Below are 21,718 nucleotides of genomic sequence, written 5' to 3' on the forward strand. Positions count from 1 at the left end.
GTAAGTGGCAGTAGAGATGAAATGATCGAACTTAGAGCTCTAGTGAAGGAGGAGCTGACAGCAATGATCAAAGCAGATAAAAATCCACACTATTGGTCTGGCGCAGCAGCCTAGTGGCTAAAATCCTCGCCTTGCACATGCCCAGGATCTCATATGGGTGGTGGTTCATGTCCCAGCAGCCCTGCTGCCCATCCAGCTCACTGCTTGTGGCCTGGGAAAACAGTCAAGGACAGCCCAGAGCCTTGGGATGCTGCACCCACATGGGAGACCTAGAGGAGGCTCCTGGCTAAGGATTGGCTCAGCTCCTGCCATTGCCGTCACTTGGGGAGTGAATCAGCAGAAGGAAGCTCTTCCTCTGTTTCTTTTCTCTGTATATCTGCCTTTCCAATAAAAATAAATAAATCTTTTTTAAAAATCCACTCTACTGATTGGGGTAATTGGCAGGAATATTTGCAACAGGAACCAAGGCTGTGGCCTTCATTCATATGTGGACTGGGGGTGCCTTTCCATTAGAAATATACTGGGCTTCTCTCTCTGAAGAATTGCCTGCTGCCTCCTGTTTCCATGACTTGGTCCAAACTGCTTCCCATATCTGGGCTATTCCGTCTCTGTGTCTACCACAGGCTTCCCTGTCTACCTGCCTCATGATGCTTTCCTGAGGCCCTGTTCACAGTCTCCACCTGCCTCAGGTCCATCATGTAATCACATCAATAATAGCAACCAACAGACAGAGAGGGAAAGGCACAACAGGATCCAGATATCCATCTGGGTCTCCCATGTGGGTGGCAGAAGTCGTCATCCACTGCTTTCGTCAGGTGTATTTGCAGGGCACTGTGCTGGAAGTGGAGCAGCTGGATTCAAACTGCCTTTGCACCACAGTGTTACTAGCCCTTTAGAGTTGTTCTTAACTTTTATTCAAAAAGATTACTCATGTGGTTCTTCCTGAAATTCATCTCTTCTGTTACTTTTATACATTCTGCAAAAGCAAATGGCACTTGATCCCAGACTGGGCTTCCCAAGCAGAGGTTTAACCCCACGCGAATTCACTGTGCTCCAACCCCAAGCCTGCCATGGGGTCCCTGTGACTCCTGAGGAAAGCCCACTGTCGTTCTAATTTCCACTAAAGGCAGACTAACATCTCTTGTTTCTGCTCTCAAGATTTCCCTGTCTGTGTTTTTTTTTTTTTCAGAAGTTTGACTGTGATATGGCTTGGTCTTGTTTTCTTTAGGTTTATCCCATTTAGGAGCTCACCCGGCTTCTTGAATCTGCTTCTTTGCCATTTGGAAAGTTTGTACCTATTATTTCTTAAAATATTTTTCAGCTGTCCTTTTCCTCCCGTCCTTTATTGATGTGATGGCATTAAGTCCTAGGCCTGTTGTTGCAATGCCAGAGGTGCCAGTCACTCCTTTTGTTCACTTTTCTATCTCCTATTCAGAGGGGACAGTTCGATTGCATTGTCTTCAAGTTTACAGATTTCTTTTCCCTGTCCTTCCATCCCACTGTTGAGCCCAGCATTGAGTTTTTAAAAATTTTTACTTATGTTTTTCAATTCTAAATGGCAGTTGGTTCTTTTTTATGTATTCTCCACTTTTTTGAAACTTTTAAGACATTTTGTTTCTGTGAAATAGGCTCATAAATTCTCATGAAGAATTCTTATGACTGTTGATTTACAGTCTTTGTTGGGTAATTCTAATTTCTCAGTCTTGCCATCAAGTTTTTTTTGTTTTTGTTTTATTCATTCAAGTTTTGATTTTAGAATTCTTGATGTGATGATTATGATGAGTGATTTTAGTAGGCTGATTGATTGATTGATTGATTGATTTAAGTGCAGCAGTCAGTACACAAATTGGCATCCACATAGAATCCCAGTGCATGCAAGGCAAGGATTGCACTGAGCCTTTGTGCCAGTTAGTAGGTTTTTTTTTTTCAAAACTATTTATTTATTTGAAAATCAGAGTCATAGAGGACAGACAGAGATTGAGGCAGAGAAAAAGAAATCTTCCATCTGTTTTTTCACCCCTCAAGTGGCCATAATGTCCAGGGCTGGGCCAACCTGAAGCCCAGAACCAGGAGCTTCTTCTGGGTCTCCTGCATGGGTGTAGGGGCCCAAGAATTCGAGCCATCTTCTGCTGCTCTCCCAGGTGCGTTAGCAGGGAACTGAATGGAAAGTAGAGCAGCTGAAACTCGAACCAGTGCCCATAAGGGATATCAGTGTTGCAGGTGGGGGCTTCACTCTATGCCTTGACACTGGCATTGATACTTAAATTCAATATGATGAGTGATTTTAGATTGAAATCTAAATATTTTGAGTATTGTATGACTATGGGTCTTATTTAACTCTTTTCTTTATCTAATAGAACTCATGGATAAGACTGTATTTAGTGGTCTTCTCTGAGAGCACTCCGTTAAGGGAAGCATTTGGGGGAGGAAGGTGCTCTCTGAATACCTGCCAGGAAGGGGGATAGGTCCAGCTTCTCCACTCAGCCTCCAAGGAAACCCAGGGGAGAAAAGGATCTTTATTGCAGCTGGCGAGAGACGGAATTCCTCTCCCTACTAGGCTGAGAGAGGGAGTGCTTCATTACCGCTTCCCACTTCTTGTCTGACACCAGAAGACAGGCAGAGGGTGGGAAGGAATAGTGAACCTCTAAGCCGCCTCTGACGCCACCTGCTGGAGTGGGGGAAGAGTGCCTCCACGTGGCCGACGGGTGTCTGCGGACGCTACAGTAGGAATTCAAGTCCCTGCTCCGTAGTAACCTGGTGGGAGCCTGGTGGAAACAAATGAGGGGTGTCACTTTCCTGGTGTTTGGCTGGAAGTAGCTGGTGTATGTGTGTGCGTGCTGTGTATGGGGAGGGTGCTGCACTGTAGGTATTGTCTGAATTGCTGTCTTCTTCAGCGCCATGTCTGGATGTGTAAATACCAGTCCAGAAGTAACCCCGGGAAATTTGCAGCCATGCTATCCCTCTGGTCTTTAACTCTTCAGATGGTCTACTGTCTTTTCTTCACCTTTCAGTCTTCCTATGTTTTTTATTTATATGTTCAGGGTTTTTAGTTTTACTTGGGGGGGGGGGAATAGAGAAACATAGATCTTTTCCATCTTCAGGAAAGAAACTCTCTTTGTGTCCATTTCTAAACATTATGAAATACATGTTTACATTTCCCGTGTTCTAATAAAAACTGATCCTGAAAGGCCAGTGGTACACAAAGGAAAAGAGAAAGCTCTTCCATCCATTGGCTCATTCCTCAAGTGACTGCAACAGCCAGGCCGGGGCCAGGACAAAGTGGAGCCAGGAACTCCTGATCTCCAGTGGGGAGATGTGTTTATATCAGTTCTGTTTCAAGTATCTCCATTTCCATGTCTCCACTTGGTCATTTATTTTAAATCACATTGTTGTAAATATCATAGTTGGCATTCAGCTTTGTGTGTGTGTGTGTGTGTGATAACTTGCTTTATTTTAATAAGTCCATTCATGTGCAGTCATTTGAAGAGCCTTGGCATCTTTGGTCCGCCCTATTCTTCCTTCACATTCTCTGATCTTACCAGGCCCATTTCCTCTTCTTGGTTTCTGTGGTTCGTGGTCCCCTCTCTTCCTTCCTTGGACTCCTCAGACTCCTCTGCTTGTTCCTCATAAGGTTTTAATCTTCTTTCCAAGATGACTCTCCTCACCCCACTTTCTCTCTTCTTCCTGGGTGGTCTTACCCAAACCAGTGTTGACGTCACAGTATTCAGCCCCTGTGTCTTTTCCTTCGCCACCTCTTCACTCCATATCCCACATTTACCTGCTTTGCTCTTGCCTTTTTGCCCCAGACAAAAATCCAGGTGTCTTCCATGACTTCACTCCTCTGTCTTTTTTTTTTTTAATGGTTAATTTATTTAATCAAAAGGCAGAAGGAAAAAGAGATATGGAGAGAGAGAGAGAAGAAGAGGTCTTGTATCTGTAAGTTTACTTCCCAGATGCCTGTAAAAGCAGTGCTGAGCCAGGCTGAAACCAGGAACCAGGAACCCTAACCTGCGAGTAGGTCTCCCATGCGAGTAGGCCAAGTCAGGAACCCATGATTGAGCCTGGTTCTTGCATGTAGATGCCAGGGACTCAGGTACTTGAGCCACCATCATCTGTTGGCATGCAGGAAGCTGGAGCTGAAGCAGAGTAGCCAAGACTCCAGTATAGAATGTGAGTGTCACACAGAGTGACTTCACCGCTGTACGAAAAGTCTGCTCCCATGAACTTTTGGAAGACTGTTCATATACACACACTTCTACCGTTACATGTATTATTGTCTCTACTCATCCGTCAGACCTCATGTTTCAGTTCCCTGTGTGCCTCCGCAGGCTCTGCATCCACAGATTCAACCAATGATGGATCAAAAATACTTTTAACAAAATTATGTCCAGGTACAGGCTTTGTGGTGCAGCACGTCGGGCTGCTGCTTGGGACACCCACATTCCAATTTGGGGTTCCCAGTTTCGTGTTCAGCTACTCTGCCCTTTCCATCCAGATTCCTACTAATGAACCAGGGAGAGAACAGGTGATAACATAAGTATTGGGCCCCTGCCACCCATGTGGGAGACCCAAATGGAGATCCTAGCTCCTCCTTTTGGTCTAGTCTAGTGTCAGCTGTTAGGGGCTTTTGGAAAGTGAACCAAATGGAGGGATATTCTCTCTGTCTTTCTTTGTCACTCTTCATTTCAATTTGAAAATTAAATGCATTTTAAAATTGCACCTGTACTAACAATGTACAGAATTTGTTCCCTGCATTATTGCTTGAATAACATAGAATAATAGCGAATTTAAGTAAAATTTACATTGTATTCATTATTATAAGTAATACTAGAGATGATTCAAACTGTATGGGAGGATGTGTGTAGGTTATGTCCAATGCTACATCAGTTTATATCAGAGTCTTCAGTATTGTTGGATTTTGCCATCTGCAGGAGTGCTGGGACCAGTCAGCCATGGAGACTGAGGGATCACTGAAGCTACGATACATGTTATCTCCTTGCTTGATACTTGTTTTTGCCTTTCACTGAACTATAAACCTTGAAGTCAGAGTTTGTCTTACTGTAAACCTAGTGTTTGCCAAAGTACCTAATTTTATTTTAGAGTAGTTTTTTAATCTTGACAACATATATCTGCCCAGTTGAAAAGTGTAAAACTCATTAAAATGGTTGTTTTTGGTAAATTAAGGTCTGTGATGGGTCATCTCCCTGAATATAATAAATGGGACTTTCTAAGGGTTATTTGTGAGAATAAGATTACTCTGCTGAAGCATTCAAGGTGGACATAACGCTTTTTATTGTTGTATTTGCACCAAGTCCCACATTAGGAGAAAGTGAACAGAAGGAAATTGCAGAGGAGTCAGTACAGGAGGGTGTGGTCCTGAGAGAGAGGCAGGAGGAAGAGGACTGCCAGCAGAACCAAGATGAGAAAGATGCAGAAGAGCCGTTGATCATGAAGGCTGAGGAGGTGGTGAGGCTTAGACAAGAGCTGAGCCATATCGACCAGAGCCTGCTGCACTCCCAGAGCTCTGGGGATAGTTCAGATGACAGCTGTGCCCAGGTAGGTGTCACAGACACTTAGATGGATCCATTTCCTGCTACTGGATGCAAGCATAAACACTTTAAAATGTTGTATTTATTAGTTCATTTATTTATTTGAGACAGAGCAAGAGAGAAACAGAAACAAAGCCTAACACTCCCCAGTCTGCTGTTTCACCCCAGAAATGCTCTTAGCGGTCAAGATTAGGCCAACATTAAAAAGAATGAAATTATACAATTTGCAACTAGATGGTTCCAACTAGAGACCATTATGCTCAGTGAATAAGTCAATCAAAAAGAGAAAATGCCTCTCTAGAAAATGTTCTCTCTAATATAAGGAATCCGTCGTGCAAATTGGAATGTATAGTGGTGCAGTAATGAAGACTATCATATCCAGAAGTGAAGACATAATGCAACGTGCATCTCTGCTTCCAAACAAAAGATAGACTCCCAATGAAAGTGTTGGATATATCTGGACAATGGGTTGATGGACTGCCTGGACATTGTATGTACCACTATTGTCAGGGCTCACTTAAATAGCAGACTGATGGAATTGAAACTCCTTTGAAGAGTGTGACAATGTGGGAAAAATCAATTGGGGGCAGAAAATGGGAGGAGAGGAATCCCAGATTATATAGAATTGTATGATAAATTTCAAAATTAAAAAAAAAAAAACATTAAGCCAAAGCTGAAGGTAGAAATCAGGTCTCCCACATGAGCAGAATAACCCAACTACTTGAACCATCACCAACTACACACCCCCCAGAGCCTGCATGAGCAGGAGGCCAGAATCCGGAGCCTGAGCTGGCCGTCAAGCCAGGCATTTTCCAGGCAGAACTGCTGCCAATCCTGTGTTCTTTGGCTTACTTGAAGATTAAAATTAACAAGGATGCCTGTTTAGTACTTGGATGGAAGAATTAACAAGGATGCTGGATCCCATGTGGGTACCAGTTCTAATCCCGGCAGCCCCACTTCCCATCCAGCTCCCTGCTTGTGGCCTGGGAAAGCAGTTGAGGATGGCCCAAAGCCTTGGGAACCTGCACCCAAATGGGAGTCCCAGAAGAGCGCCTGGCTTTGGATCGGCGCAGCTCCAGCTGTTGTGGTCACTTGGGGAGTGAATCATCGGACAAGAAGATCTTCCTCTCTGTCTCTCCTTCTTCTCTCTCTCTCTCTCATATATATATTTCTTTTTTTTTAGATTTATTTTTATTATTTTTTTTATTGGAAAGGCAGATATACAGAGAGGAGAGACAGAGAGGAAGATCTTCTGTCCGATGAATCACTCCCCAAGTGAGCGCAACGGCCGATATGATGCTATGCCAATCCGAAGCCAGGAGCCTCTTCCAGGTCTCCCACGCGGGTGCAGGGTCCCAAAGCTTTGGGCTGTCCTCAACTGCTTTCCCAGGCCACAGGCGGGGAGCTGGAAAGGAAGCAGGGCTGCCAGGATAGAACCGGCGCCCATATGGGATCCCGGGTGTGCAAGGCGAGGACCTTAACCACTGCGCCACCGCGCCACCACGCCGGGCCCTCATATATATATTTCTGACTTTGCAATAAAAATAAATAGATCTTGGGCCCGGCACGGTGGTGCAGTGGGAGACCCGCGTGGGAGACCCAGAAGAGGCTCCTGGCTTTGGATCAGCATAGTATCGGCCGTTGCGGCTCACTTGGGGAGTGAATCATTGGATGGAAGATCTTCCTCTCTGTCTCTCCTCTCTGTATATCTGCCTTTCCAATAAAAAAATAACAAAAATAAATCTTAAAAAAATAATAAATAAATAAATAAATCTTTTAAAAAAGGTATTAATAAGAATGCAACGGGCAACCCAAATAAGGTTACTGGGAGGCTTGTGTGCAAGCACAAGGGAGGCAGCATGACAGGAGAAGGTTCTGCTCACTGGCTCCATTCTGAGAATGGAGCAGATCTGTCCATGGCGTTGGGAGACTGTGGTGGTTTCTTGGCACATGGCACTTTGGTCTGGCTCACCCCTGTAACACATGCCACTTTGGTGTGCACCCTGCTCAGTGTCTTGCGTAGTCACTGTTGGTTGTTTCTGGTTTTTTGTTTCCCTTTTCACACATATTGCTCTGATGGATGGTGCTCATCACTGCCAACAACCCAGGAGAGTCACCTGTCAGCCACATTGAGCCATCCTGAACATGTGCACCAGTTGAAAGCCATAACAGTGCAGTGGGGGATCTTTCATGGCTAGGGTACCTGCTCCTGATTGCCTTAAAGCTAGAGAAGGATAGATAATTAAGTTGGGAGGTGGATATATATATCAAATTGTTGGGGGGGGGGTTGTGTGTGTCAGGGGGTTTTTTGTTTGTTTGTCTGATTTCTCATAATTAGGAAGACACAGAAAAAGCTTTCATCTGCTGGCTCACAGAGCCAGTCCAGCTGGAGCTGAAACCTGGAGCTAAAAAAAAAAAAAGAAGAACGAAAGAAAGAAAAAGGCTTATTGAAAGTCAGATTTACAGAGAGGAGAGAGAAATATCTTCCATCTCCTTACATGGCCACGGAGAGCTGGAGCCAAGCCAGGAGCCAGGAACCTCGTTCATATCTCCCATGTAGGTGCAGGGTCCCAAGAACTTGGGCCGTCCTCAACTGCTTTCCCAGACCACAGGCAGGGAGCTGGATGGGAAGTGGAGCAGCTGGGACACGAGTTGGCTCCCACTGGGCATGCTGTCCCTTGCAGGGAGAGGATTACACAATGGAGCCATTATGTAAGCCCCAAAGGAACTGGATTTTGATGAGTCCTGTTTCTATCTAGTCTCAAAAACAAGGACATGTTGGGCTTGGTTGGCACTATAGCCTAGTGGCTAAATCTTCACCTTGCACGTGCTGGAACCCCATATGGGTGCCAGTTCGTGTCCCAGCTGCTCGGGATCCCATATGGGCACTGGTTCTAATCCCAGCTGCTCCACTTTCCTTCCAGCTCCTTGCTTGTGGCCTGGGAAAACAGTAAAAGACAGCCCAAAGCCTTGGGACGTTGCACCTGCATGGGAGATATGAAGAGGCTCCTGGCTCCTGGCTCCTGGCTCCTAGCTTCAGATTAGTTCAGCTCTAGCCACTGCAGATACTTGGGGAATGAACCAGAGGATGGAAAATCTTTCTGCCTCTCCTTTCTGTAAATCTGCATTTCCAATTAAAAAGAAAATCTTTTTAAAATATAAGAATAATTCTTGAGCTCCATCTAAGCTCATCAGGAAAAATTGCTGATTAATTGCTGATGTCTGCCCTGAACTGGTGGGATAAGGGAATGTCAGGAGAGGTGTCACCTCTTCTGACTTGACGTGCAACTGGCTATATAAAGTACTTTATTTTCGCAAGTAAAAGATTATAGACACACAACTATATTCAGATGGTTTTTGCTATTTATTAGAGAGCTGCTTGTGGGAGAAATAATAGGAATGACCACAATCATGAAAGTTCTTAATATCTCTATTTTGCAGACTCCTGTACTAGCTAAGATTTCACTTCCTACCTCTTTCTAGAAGGGATTTTGAGATCCACAGAGGGATGCCTTTGTAGGGTTAAGAAAGCCAACTTCAAAAGCCTGATAATTTACATGTGAAAAGGGATTCAAGCATTCATTTGGAATTAAAAAGTCAACGTTAGTGAAGCCAAAAATATATTTGAAAAGAAATTCAGATGTGGAGTTTGAAGACTAGGCAACCCACAGCAAACAACAAAAATGTATGTGTGAAAGAAGGTTCCCATGCATGTTTGAGAGGAGAGGGTGTCACTGGATTAGTTCAGAAGACCCAGCGAGGAGTGTGGCATGAAATATTCATGAGAGGGTTACTGTTCTGACTCCCAGCTTGCTGGATGTGGGCTAGAGTGGGAGGCCTGAGCGAAGGCTGAACATGTAGCCTTGGAACACACAGCCCACAAGGGCTGCCAAGTCCTGGAGCTTAAAATGACCAGCGTGTTTTAAGAACATGTAAGGTGGAGCATTAGAAGTAATTGCTCTAGGCATTTTATAAAAGAGCAAATAGTTCAGTATAACCCATAACCTTTTAGAGTTTTACTGAATTCTAACAAAATTCAGTTCAGAAAATAAAAGGTTTAAGTTGTTCTTATTCTGGGCTGGCAAATTGGCTCCACAGGATAATCCTCTCCTTGTAAGAGCCAGCGTCCCATATGGGTGCCAGTTTGTATCTCAGCTACTCTACTTGCCATCCAGCTCCCTGCTTATGGCCTGGGAGAGCAGCAGAGGATGGCCCAAGTCCTTGAGCCCCTGAACCCAAGTGGGAGACCCAGAGGAAGCTCCTGGCTCCTGGCTTCAAATCAGCTCAGTCCTAGCCATTGCAACCATTTGAGGAATGAGCCAGCAGGTGAAAGATCTTTCTCTCTGTATCTCTCTTTCAGATCTAATAAGGGACTGATACCCAAAATTATGGAAATAAAAATACAGGTATCATATAATCCAGAAATCCCCAAAGCCAAGTTGTAGAAACAACCTAGTCACTCCATCTGGGCTGCAGCTTCCCCTGTGGCACATGAAAGCCAAGCACGTGTTGGGCAGGGCTGGGCTACTTCACAGCACCCATTGGTTTGGTGAGGATGGAGGGCAGAACAAACCGATCAACTACCCCAGTGAAACTTGATAGCAAATTTCTGGGCTGAAGAAGACTCAAAGGTGAATTATGACAGCCAGTCGACCTCGAAAATATTTCCTCATCCGTTGAGCAACAATATCTGTTGAAAGCACATAAACAGAACTCTCAGAATGCTCCACAGGGCCCTGGCATGGTAGAGGGCTCCAATGGATGGGAGTGTTTCGTGTGTACTCTCAGCCTCTCAAATTAATGAATGAATGAGTTAAAGCAACCATTAAAAGAACAAAAGCATGATTTAAAAGATAGAGCAAAATGCTTCAGAAAAAAATTCCCACTCTGATCATTCTGAAAGCTTGATGCTATTTTACCAATAATCTTTGAAATTGCCTCTTGTTTCTCTTTTAAATGTTTGCTGTAGTATCCACGATCTGGAGAGAAACTGAAATGCCAGCAGCAAGAGGAAGTACAACAACTGCGCCAAAATTTGCACCGGCTCCAGATCCTTTGCAACTCTGCTGAAAAAGAGCTGCAATATGAGCGAGGGAGGAACTTGGACCTAAAGCAGCATAATAGTTTACTGCAAGAGGAGGGCATTAAGGTAACTCCAGTGGGCATATCCTTTATTGAATGTCTCAGTTGGCATTGGCAAGAAACAAAAGTCTTTCGTTTTATTATTCATGGCAAGACTCACAGATGTGTGGGCGATTTGAACCTGGTTCCTTCCTCCTTATGTATTCCCTGCTAAATAAGGACGGAACTCAACCATTTCTCTGCTATTTAAGGGCTGTTCACACCATCAATCTGTAAACAGAAAGATTTAAAATTGTACAGTCCTGAGACATGCGAAAGTCATGAGTGGTTCCCCCTTTGTCTTTCCCCTTCCCCCAAAAACAACAAAAAGAAATAGCAAATTTGGAAGCAATGACTACACCCAATTTTCCCTAAACTTCAATTTTTCCCACCCTGATCAACTGTATAATCATTATAAAAAATAAAATTTAGTTTTTAAAATAATAATAAGTAAATAAAATTATGCAATCTTAGGGCCAGCATGTGCCCTAGCAAATAAAATTAACACTTCGCTTATTGAAGTACCTAGTTTTATATCCAGCCATTGCTCCAGACTCCGGCTTCCTGCCAGTGCAGACTGTGGGAAAGCTCACATAGCTGGGTACCTGCTACTCACATGGGAGACCCGGATGGAATTCCTGCTGCCTAGCTTAGTGCTCAGTCTAGCCGCAGCTCTCTCAGATGTTCAGGGAGCAGCTCAGCAGATGAGAGCACTCCCTCACTCCCTCTCCCTCCGCACATCTCTCAAATAAACACATAAACCTGGAAATAAACGATACAACCTTTTTAAATCATTATCTGGAATTTTTAGCATTTACTAAATTTCAATGAACTAAAGCAAAATGCTAGAGTGTCCTGCCCTAATTGTTTATCACGGATCCCTGACAGATATATCTATTATGATTGGTCCTATCAAGTGTCAACTACACCAAGATAATATTCCTTGGGGGGAAAAGTTATTTTTCCTATCACAAGAGCATTCAGAAGTGAAGGGGACATCCCCAAACATGCTCGTTTTCCTATGACCTGTGTAGGGGAGGGTGTTTAGCCAGTAAGACGCCAGTCGGTCTCACTTTGGAGTGCCTGTGTTCGATGCTGGCTCCAACTCCATCTCCTGCCTGTGCCAGGGCAGACCCCAGGAGGCAGCAGGCTCAGCTAGGTTCCTGCCATCCTCATGGGAGACTAAATCGAGTTCCTGGCTCCCAGTTTTGGCCCTCGGTAAGAACATTTCAGGCAAATAGAGAATAAAGCAGTGGATGAGAAGGTGTGTTTTTTCTTCTTCTTCTTTTTTTTTTTAATCTCTATACCCCCATTTAGATTAATACATAAAAATAATGTATATAGAACTGCCATATACAGATTCATCTACATTTTATGTACCACCAAAAAAATGTTCAAAATGATCCACCCAGGAGCAAGCACTTGGCACACTGGTTCAGTCACTGTTGAGGATGCTGCTGCCCCATATTGGAGTGTCTAGGATGCAGTCCCAGCTTCACCTCTGATTCCAGCCTCCTGCTACTGCACGCTCTATGATGAAACAGGTGATGGGTCACCCATGGGGAAGACCCCTATGGAGTTCCAGACGCTGCCAGGTTTCCTTTGTAGGTGGCATAAACCCAGTTACTTGACACCTCACTGCTGCCTCTCCCAGGGCTTGCAGTAGCAGAAAGCTGGAGTCAGGATCACGAGCCTGGTATCAAGCCCAGGAACTCTGTCGCAAAGCAGGCATATTAACCACTAGGTGAGCCATCTGCATCTGCGTTCCTTTATAGTTAGTGTTTTCGGAGGTCTGATTTTAAAAATCTTTGCCATAAGCAGATTCTCCTACGTTGTCTTCTAAAAGCTTCATGTTTCAACTCCAAATCTTAAATTTATTAGAGTTTATTTTGCTGTATACTGGGGCTTTTTTCTATGTGATATTCAATTTTCTGGAAAGCAAATTGGTTTATGTTGTTACCTGGGTCATAAAAAGATTAGTGGGCGGGGTGGGAGGGCTCTAAGCTCGCCAACCTGCCCCATTGTTCAGCCTGCCTTTCCTTGTGCCAGTACCACACTGTCAGTGACGGTAGCTCTAGATCAATATTAGTATTAGAAAGAGCCAACGTTTTCACATTGTTCTTACTCCAGGATATCTGGGTTATTCTAGGCCTTTTAAAGTTCTGTGTAAATTTTGTAATCTGTTTGTTAAGCTGTGCACACATACCCTCATGAACTTACACACACATGCATATACTCACTCCATCTAGACAGATTTCAGTTGGAATTACACTGAATCTGTAGTTCAATGTGTACTGAATGGGAAATGCTTTAATCTTTTAAAATATTGAAACTTCTAATTTGTGAAGTGTAGCTAGTCTTTAGTTTCTCTCAAAATTCTCACATACTTTTTTTGGACATAGTCCTAAGCATCAGTATTTTCTAAGTAGTAACGCTGTAAAAATCTCATTGTCTTAACTATTTCCAATATGTAAAAATGTACTTCATCTTTTTCCAATACAATTTTTTGCTATATTTTCTTATTATTTATAGGTATGATTTTAGGAAATCCAGGCAAGTAGGCATATTATCTGAAGAATAAAAGGTGATTTTTTTTTCTTGCGAAAATGATCCTTTTCATTCTTTTCTTTTTGGTCTGCATACTGGCTAGTAACCTCACAATGCTGAGTAGAATTGGTGATAGTAGGATCAGTTTCTCATCCCCAATCTCAAAGGAAGAACCCTCACATTCTTAGTATGTTTTGGTAAGCTTTTTAGACTTTCTAAAAACCACATTAAGGAAATTTCATTACTGTGTTAGTTTGCTCAATGTTTTATGATAAATGCATGATGAATTTCATGAAATTATTTGAGAGTAATTTTCAGTCCATTAGTATGCTAAAGCGCATGGGTCATTGTCTGCTGCTTTTCCCAGCCCATTGGACAATGAAGCAGCCAGGATTCAACTGGTGCCCGTGTGGGATGCCAGCATCACAGGTGTCTGCTTTACCTGCTATGCCACAGGACCAGCCCCAGAAACTTGTTTTTAAGATTGATTTTTACTTAAAATCAGACACTTTCTACATGTCAGATTATTCCTCCAAATGGACCACAACAGCCAGGGCTGGGTCAGACCAAAGCCAGCACCCCAGAACTCCACCTGAAACTCCCACATAGTTCACAGGGGCCCATGCATTTGAACCGTATATCTGCTGCTTTCCTAGGCACATGAGCAGATGCTGGATCAAAAGGGGAATGACTGTGCCCATGTGGCATGCTGATGCTGCAAGTGGCAGATTAACTGGCTGCATCACAATGGCCCTACTTGTTGTTTTGTTTAATATAGTGATGATTCTTTTTACTTTCTTGTTAGTTACATATGCTATCTTGCATTTCCCTAAATTAGTATCGCTAGACATGTATTCCAGAATCCTGGCTTCAGCCTGGCCCAGTCCTGGTCATTACAGCTATTTTGGGAGTGAACCAATAGATGGAAGCGTTCTCGTGCTCTCTCTCACTTTCTCTCTTTCTGCTTGCTCTGTATAACTGAAATTTTTTAAAAAGTCTTTACAAAATTAGAATAAAGTCTGTTTATTTGCCTACTTTATGTGATAGTTTTTTAATCTCTAAAAATGTGTAAATGAACAATCCCAACAATTTCATAGATATGAAGATTCAGCATGTATAAATTTGTATATATATAACATATATAAATATACTAAAATATATAAATCAAATACAGTAAATATCCTGTAGGTGACCTTTAACTTTTTTTTTAAGACTTATTTATTTATCTGATATTTGAAAGACAGAGTTACAGAGAGAGAAGGAGAGACAGGGAGATCTTCCACCCTCTGGTTCATTCCCCAGATGTCACAATGGTTAGAGCTGGACTGGCCCAAATCTGAGAGGCAGGAGCTTCTTCCTGAACTCATGTGGGTTCAGGGACCCAAGCAATTGGGCCATCCCCCGCTACTTTCCCATGCCATAAGAAATGAACTAGATCAGAAGTAACGCAGCTGGGACTCAAACCTGCTCCATATGGGATACCAGCAATCCAAGCTATGGCTTAGCATACAATGCCCCAGAACCAGCCCCAGAAGATACAACGTATTTGAACGGCAGAAAGAAGAAGAGCCATCTTCCATCTACTAGTTCATTCCCCAAATGCACCCAATAGGCCAAAGCTAGAAGCCCACAACACTTCCCAAGTCTCAGGGACCCAAGGACTCCAGCCATCAGTGCTGCCTCTCAAGAACACGTTAGCATGAAGCTGAGTCAGAAATAGAATAACTGGAAACAGAACTAGGCATTCAGGTTGACACTCCAAGCAGCGACTTACTCACTGTGCCAAATGTCCACCCCATCACCATCTAACCTTTACTAGTTGTGTCCTATGCACCTGTCTCCATTGTTTGTGTTCTAACTGCTTCATTTCACTTACTAGTCTCATAGATAACCTGTCAAGCAACAATTATCCCCACGTTACAGATGAAGAAATTGATACTGAATGAGTTTGAACATCAATAACTTTTAGATTCACTTGATATATTCTGGCTAATCCATAGAAGCCAAAGGTGAACAATATTACAGTCATAATTCCCATTAACTTGGTTGAAAAGGCTTGAAATTGGAAAACACTGCTTTCCATGAAGACAAAATAATTTTTCTTTCATCGTTTTAATATGTGAGATTTCCCTGACTAATACACACATTCACCGGATTCCGATTTCATTCACTTACTTGTCCATGGATTACTGATTAACCACCTACTCTGGTCAAGAATATGAGAAATGCACCCTTTGGCTTGTAGCATGGAAAAGCAGGTATAGCCCCTACCTGTAATGCCAGCATCCCGTGCAGGTGCTGGTTTGTGTTCTGGCTGTGCTACTTCTGATCCAGCTCTCTGTTAATGGCCTGGGAAAGTAGCAGAGCATGGCTCAGGTAGCCAGGGTGACCCTTGCCACGCACATGGGAGACCCAGATGAAGCTCCTTGCTTCAGCTTGGCCCAGCACTGGCTTGAAACCATCTGGGGAGTGAACCAGGGGGGTGGAAGTTAACATGAGATGTCTCTATCTCTCGCTCACTCACTTTTTCTCTCTCTCTCTCTGCAACTCAAATAATTAAGTCAATAAATCTTTAAAAATATATAAATAAATAAAAAACACCGTCCTCAGAACAGACATTGGTTGCTTTAGCATTAGTCAAGTCGCTGCTTGGAACAACCTGGGATCCAGTCCCAACTCACTTCTGATCCACTTCCCACCAGTGTACACCATGGGAGGCAACAGGTGAGGGCTCAGATACCGGGATCTGTGCCACCCATTTGGGAGACCTGGATTGAATTCCAGGTACCTTTCTTTGACCTGACCTAGTCATGGCCATTGGGGGCAGTTAGGGAAAAAGCCAGGGAATGGAAGATCTCTCTGTTTCTCTTCTCCCTCTGCTTTTTCAAATAAGTAAGTAAATCTTTTAAAAGAAATAAATCCACCTTGGAGTGAATACAAGAAAAGGTGAAAATGCTTCAACTCCACATGTGTAGAAACCCTTAGGAGAACCGCTTGATCCACCTCCACCTGACTAGATGAACTGGGACAAACCTGACAGGTGCATGGCAGGTCCAGGAAGGTGCTCAGTACATGTGGTACACGTGGCTCTGCAGTGCTCAGCTTTAGCTGTGTGCTCGCCTTTGAAAGCCGCTCCTTCTGGCTCATAGAACCATCCATCCCATCCCTATTGTTATCAGTCACATCGATTCTCCACTTGTAGATGAAAATTGAACTACAGCAGGCCCAACAGAAGTTACTGGACAGCACGCGGACGTACTCCTCCCTCACGGCCGAGTGGAAGCAGTGTCAGCAGAAGATCAAGGAACTGGAGCTGGAAGGACTCAAACAGGCTCAAAGCATCAAAGCTCAGAGCACGCTACAGGAAAGGCTGGCTCAGGAGAAGGCGAAAGTCGCCAGTGCTGAGGAAAAGGTAAGCAACTTCCTACTTGGTATAGAGGGGACTGGGTACCGGTACTGAAGTCCTGCTTCTCTAACGATTTAAAAAGTAGATGTGGAGCCTGGTACGGTGGCCTAGCAGCTAAAGTCCTCACCCTCAAGCGCCAGGATCCCACATAGGTACTTGTTCTAATCCCAGCAGCTCCATTTCCCATCCAGCTCCCTGCTTGTGGCCTGGGAAAGCAGTCGAGGACGGCCCAGAGCCTTGGGACCCTGCACCCACATGGGAGACCTGGAGGAAGTTGCTGGCTCCTGGCTTCGGATCAGCACAGCACCAGCTGTTGAGGTCACTTGAGGAGTAAATCATCAGACAGAAGATCTTTCTCTCTGTCTCTCCAGCTCTCTGTATATCCGGCTTTGCAATGAAAATTAAAATAAATCTTAAAAAAAAAAAGAAGTAGCTGTTGTATGTACTAAATACAAATCTATTTTATCTTTACTTTGTTTTCCTCTCTCTTTATATAATTTTGCCTGTTCCAAAAATGAATTTTTTAAATTAAATAAATTTCATTGAAATTATAATGTGAACTTAAAAAACTGACTGAACCCATATGGGATTTGCTTTCCAATTATTACTTTTAAGTTTTTTTTTAAGATTATTTTTATTATTTTGTTTATTGAAAAGGCAGATATACAGAGAGGAGAGACAGAGAGGAAGATCTTCCGTCCGATGAGAGCGCAACGGCCCGATGCTATGCTGATCCGAAGCCAGGAGACTCTTCCGGGTCTCCCACGCGGGTGCAGGATCCCAAAGCTTTGGGCCGTCCTCGACTGCTTTCCCGGGCCACAGGCAGGGAGCTGGAAGGGAAGCGGGACCGCCGAGATTAGAACCGGCACCCATATGGGATCCCGGGCATGCAAGGTGAGGACCTTAACCACTTGCGCCACCGCGCCGGGCCCTAATTTAAGTTTTAAAATGCCTTATTCTCTAATCTGGATGACTATGTATATTACTTTTTTTAAAAAATTATTTCATTTTTATTGGAAAGTCAGATTTACAGAGAGAATGAGAAACGAAACAAAAGATCTTCTAACTGCTGGTTCATTCCCCAGGTTGCTGCAACAGCTGGAGCTGAGCTGATGCAAACTCAAGAGCAGAAGTTTCTTCTAGGTCTCCCATGCGAGCGCAGGGTCCCAAGGCTTTGGGCTGTCCTTGACTGCTTTTCCAGGCCACAAGCAGGGAGCTGGATGGGAAGTGGAGCTGCCAGGATTAGAACTGGTGCCCATATGGGATCCTGGTACATGCAAGGCAAGGACTTTAGTCACTAGGCTACCACACCAGGCCCGGCCCATGACTCTTTTAACGGGGTGACTTTTTAAAGAAATCAGTGTTGTCAATAAAATGAACCTTTTTTTTTTTTTTTTACCAAGTATTGTCCTTGCATTTTAGGGTGTCATACACCAGGTGGCAGTAGTATATAATGATTACACATTCTTATGTATAAGTTGGTCACAGTCAAAACTCAAATAATTGGCCCTGACAGGATAGCGTAGTGGTTAAGGTCCTCACCTTGCACGCGCTGGGACCCCATATGGGTGCTGGCTCTAATCCCAACAGCCCTGCTTCCCTTCCAGCTCCTTACCTGTGGCCTGGGAAAGCAGTTGAGGACAGCCCAATTCCTTGGGACCCTGCACCAGTGTGGGAGACCTGGAAGAGCTCCTGGCTTCCAGCTTCGGATTTACTCAGCTCCAGCCGTTGCAGACACTTGGGGAGTGAACCATCGGATGGAAGATCTTCCTCTCTATGTCCCTCCTCCTCTCTGTATATCCACCTTTCCAATAAAAAATAAATAAGTCTTTAAAAAAAAACTCAAATAATTGCATCAAATGATATATAAAGCAAATAATTTAAAAATCGACAATAACAATCTGAATTAAACTAAAAAATCTGGAGTGGTTGTCTGGTGCGAAGGTTAAGATGCCAGTTGAGGCGATCACAGCCTGTATTAGAAACCCTGGCTGGAGCTCTGCTTCCAATCCAAATTCCCACCAACACATCTGGGAAGAGAGCAGGAGATGATCCATGTGCTTCCAGCTCATGTTGGAGACCAGGATGGTGTCCCTGGCTCCTGGCTTTGGCCTGGCTCGGGCTTGGCTGTTGAAGCCATTTGGGGAGCGAACCAGTGAATGCAAGATCTGTCTTTGCTTCTCTCACTTTGTCTTTTATGTATATTTATACATAAGTTGGTTTTTACAAAAAATAAAAAATTGGTGTGCCTAATGAAGATTGATCACCTTTTTTAAATGCAGACAGGACAGGACCAGTACCAGTAGCCTTCCTCTGGTGCTGGCATCCCCTGTCAGTGTCAATTCATGTCCCTGCAGCTTTATTTCTAGTCCAGCTCCATACTAATGCTCCTGGGAGAATGACAGAAGATGGTGCAAGTGCTTGGGCCGTTGCATCTGCATAGGAGACCCAGAATATGCTCCTGTCTCCTGACTTTAAACAGGCCCAGCTCTGGCCATTGTGGCCATTTGGGGAATGAACCAGCACATGCAAGATTCTCTGTCTCTCATTCTCTCTCTGTTCTAGCTCTGCCTTTCTAAATAAAAATAAGTAAATAAATATATGAAACAAATTTGTATAAATGTTTTAGAAAGCAATTTGGGGGTCTAGCACGGTAGACTAGTGGCTAAAGTCCTCACCTTGTACACACCAGGATGCCATATGGGCACTGTTTTGAGTCCCAGTGGCCGCGCTTCCCATCCAGCTCCCTGCTTGTGGCCCGGGAAAGCAGTCAAGGATGGCCCAAAGCCTTGGGACCCTGTACCTGTGTGGGAGACCCGGAAAGAAATTCCTGGCTCCTGGCTTCAGATACGCACAGCTCCAGCTGTTGTGGCTGCCTGAAGAATGAATCATCAATGGAAGATCTTCCTCTCTGTCTCTCTTCCCCTCTGTGTATCTGACTTTCCAATAAAAATAAATAAATCTTTTTTTAAAAAAAAAACAAAAGCAATTTGGCATTGTATGGTCAGCTAAGGTATATCATACAACACAACACTTCTACTAGGAAGAAATACTAAAAAGACTATTATGATACACATATATATCAGAACACGGGATTATAATCATGGTTTCTAAAAAACATTTAATTCTTTTTATTTGAAAGAATAATAGAGAACAGAGAGAGAGAAGGCTCTTCCATCCATTGGTTTACTACCCAAATGGCTGCAATGACCAGAATTGAACTGATCCAAAGTCAGGAACCAGTAGCTTCTTCCAGGTCTCATGGGTAGGTACAAGGGCCCAAGGACATGAACCATCCTCTGCTGCCTCTCCAGGCCACAAACAGGGAGCTGGAGCAGCCAGAACACAGACCAGTACCCACATGGGATGCCAGTGCTACTGGTAAAAGATTAGCTAACTGGACCCAGCACGGTATCCTGTGGCTAAAATCCTTGTCTTGCATGCCCAGGATTCCATATGGTTGCAGGTTCATGTCCTGGCTGATCCTCTTCTCTTCCAGATTCATGCATGTGACCTGGCAGAGCAGTTGAGGATGGCCCAAAGCCTTGGGACCCTGCGCCTGCCAAGGAGACCAGGAAAAGCCTCCTGGCTCCTACTTTTGGATCGGGTTAGCTCCAAATGGCCACTTGGGGAGTGAACCAGAGGTTGGATGCAAGATCTTTCTGGCTCTCTTGTATGTCTGCCTTTCCAATAAAAATAAATACATCTTTACAAAGAAAAGAAAGATTAGCTAGCTATGTCACAGGACCCAAGGATTACAATTAATAGTAATGTTGCATGGAATTTCACACAAAAAGATGAAAACAACTTCAGTACTTGTCCCATGTGAATAAAGAATTTTCATATAGACCATTTCAGTGAGCAAGGCAAAAATCATTAAATATTAAAGATAGAAGGCTCCAACTATAACATCAGGAAGGTATTTTCAAGAGAGAAAGGCCTAAGAAAGTATTTGTCTTTTAAGCACAATGCAGGTGAGCAGAATAATAACTAACAATCAGCAACAAGGCAGAGACAGAGCCCATCATCAGAAGGCCAGAATTGTAATCCTGATTAGTTTGCTCAGGATAAAACAAAAGCTACCAGAAGGGTTTGAATGGTAACAGCTTTCCAGTCTTATGAAATTCAGAAGGGTGGTATGGCACATCTATCTCGCTAAAAGCACCTTCTGGGCAGTGGTAAGCATATTGATTTATTTTTATTGGAAAGTCAGATATACAGAGAGAAAGAAAGAGAAGATCTTCCATCAGTTGATTCACTCCCCCAAGTGTCAGCAACAGCCAGAGCTGTGCCGATCCGACGCAAGGAGCCAGGAGCTTCTTTCAGGTCTTCCACGTGGGTGCAGGGTCCCAAGGACGTTTGCCATCCTCCACTGCTTTCCCAGTCCATAAGCAGAGAACTCGTTCAGAAGTGAAGCAGCAGGGCAGAAACCAGCACCCATATGGGGGTGCTAGCACTGGAAGACAGAGGATTAGCCTGTTAGCCACCACAGCTGCCCAACTTGTACACTTTTACAGAAACTACCCTGCTAGTTTCTTATTTCAGCAGAGAAGTGACCCTGACTACCCACTGGCTCTTCTCACCTCTTACAATAGCATTTTTCCAAACAACTAAAAACAACCCACACATCTTCTGCCATAACTTTTATTATTTTAATTTTATGTAGATTTATTTTTATTTTATTTTGATGATGTTTACATAGTTGAGAAGGATGCATCCCTATGAGGACCCCCAATTAGGGTGGGAAGAGTCAAGCAATGGTGGAAAGTAGAAAAGACAACTCCTCTCCTTCCAGTCTTGCTTTCTATTTTTCTTGTGTCTGGCAGAAGACAGGAGAGAGGAGAGGGTGCCATAAGACGGTTAATAAGCAGTGTTATTTACCCAATCAGAGCAGTGAAAATGAATTCATTATAGCAGATGCAATGTAGTATTGAATTTTTTTTTTTTGTAGATTTACTTATTTAAGCCAGATATACAGAGAGGAGGAGAGAGAGAGAGAGGAAGATCTTCCATCCGATGATTCACTCCCCAAGTGAATGCAATGGCCAGTGCTGTGCCGATCTGAAACCGGGAACCAGGAAACTCTTCCGGGTCT

At 43.8% G+C, this 21,718-nt stretch overlaps 1 protein-coding gene across 1 annotated transcript in view; it reads left to right on the forward strand.

The window, feature by feature from the left end:
• Positions 1-21,718, forward strand: part of CCDC30 (coiled-coil domain containing 30) — a 62,759-nt gene that overhangs the window by 8,999 nt on the left and 32,042 nt on the right. Inside the window, exons 5-7 of the mRNA XM_040974312.1 lie at positions 5,313-5,556; positions 10,519-10,698; positions 16,420-16,629. Coding sequence (XP_040830246.1) covers positions 5,313-5,556; positions 10,519-10,698; positions 16,420-16,629 — 634 coding nt within the window. The remainder of the gene's footprint in view (positions 1-5,312; positions 5,557-10,518; positions 10,699-16,419; positions 16,630-21,718) is intronic.

Source organism: Ochotona curzoniae, unplaced genomic scaffold (genome assembly GCF_017591425.1).
Source record: "Ochotona curzoniae isolate NIBS_2020 unplaced genomic scaffold, NIBS_Ocur_1.0 contig_2404, whole genome shotgun sequence".
NCBI classification, from domain to species: domain Eukaryota; kingdom Metazoa; phylum Chordata; class Mammalia; order Lagomorpha; family Ochotonidae; genus Ochotona; species Ochotona curzoniae.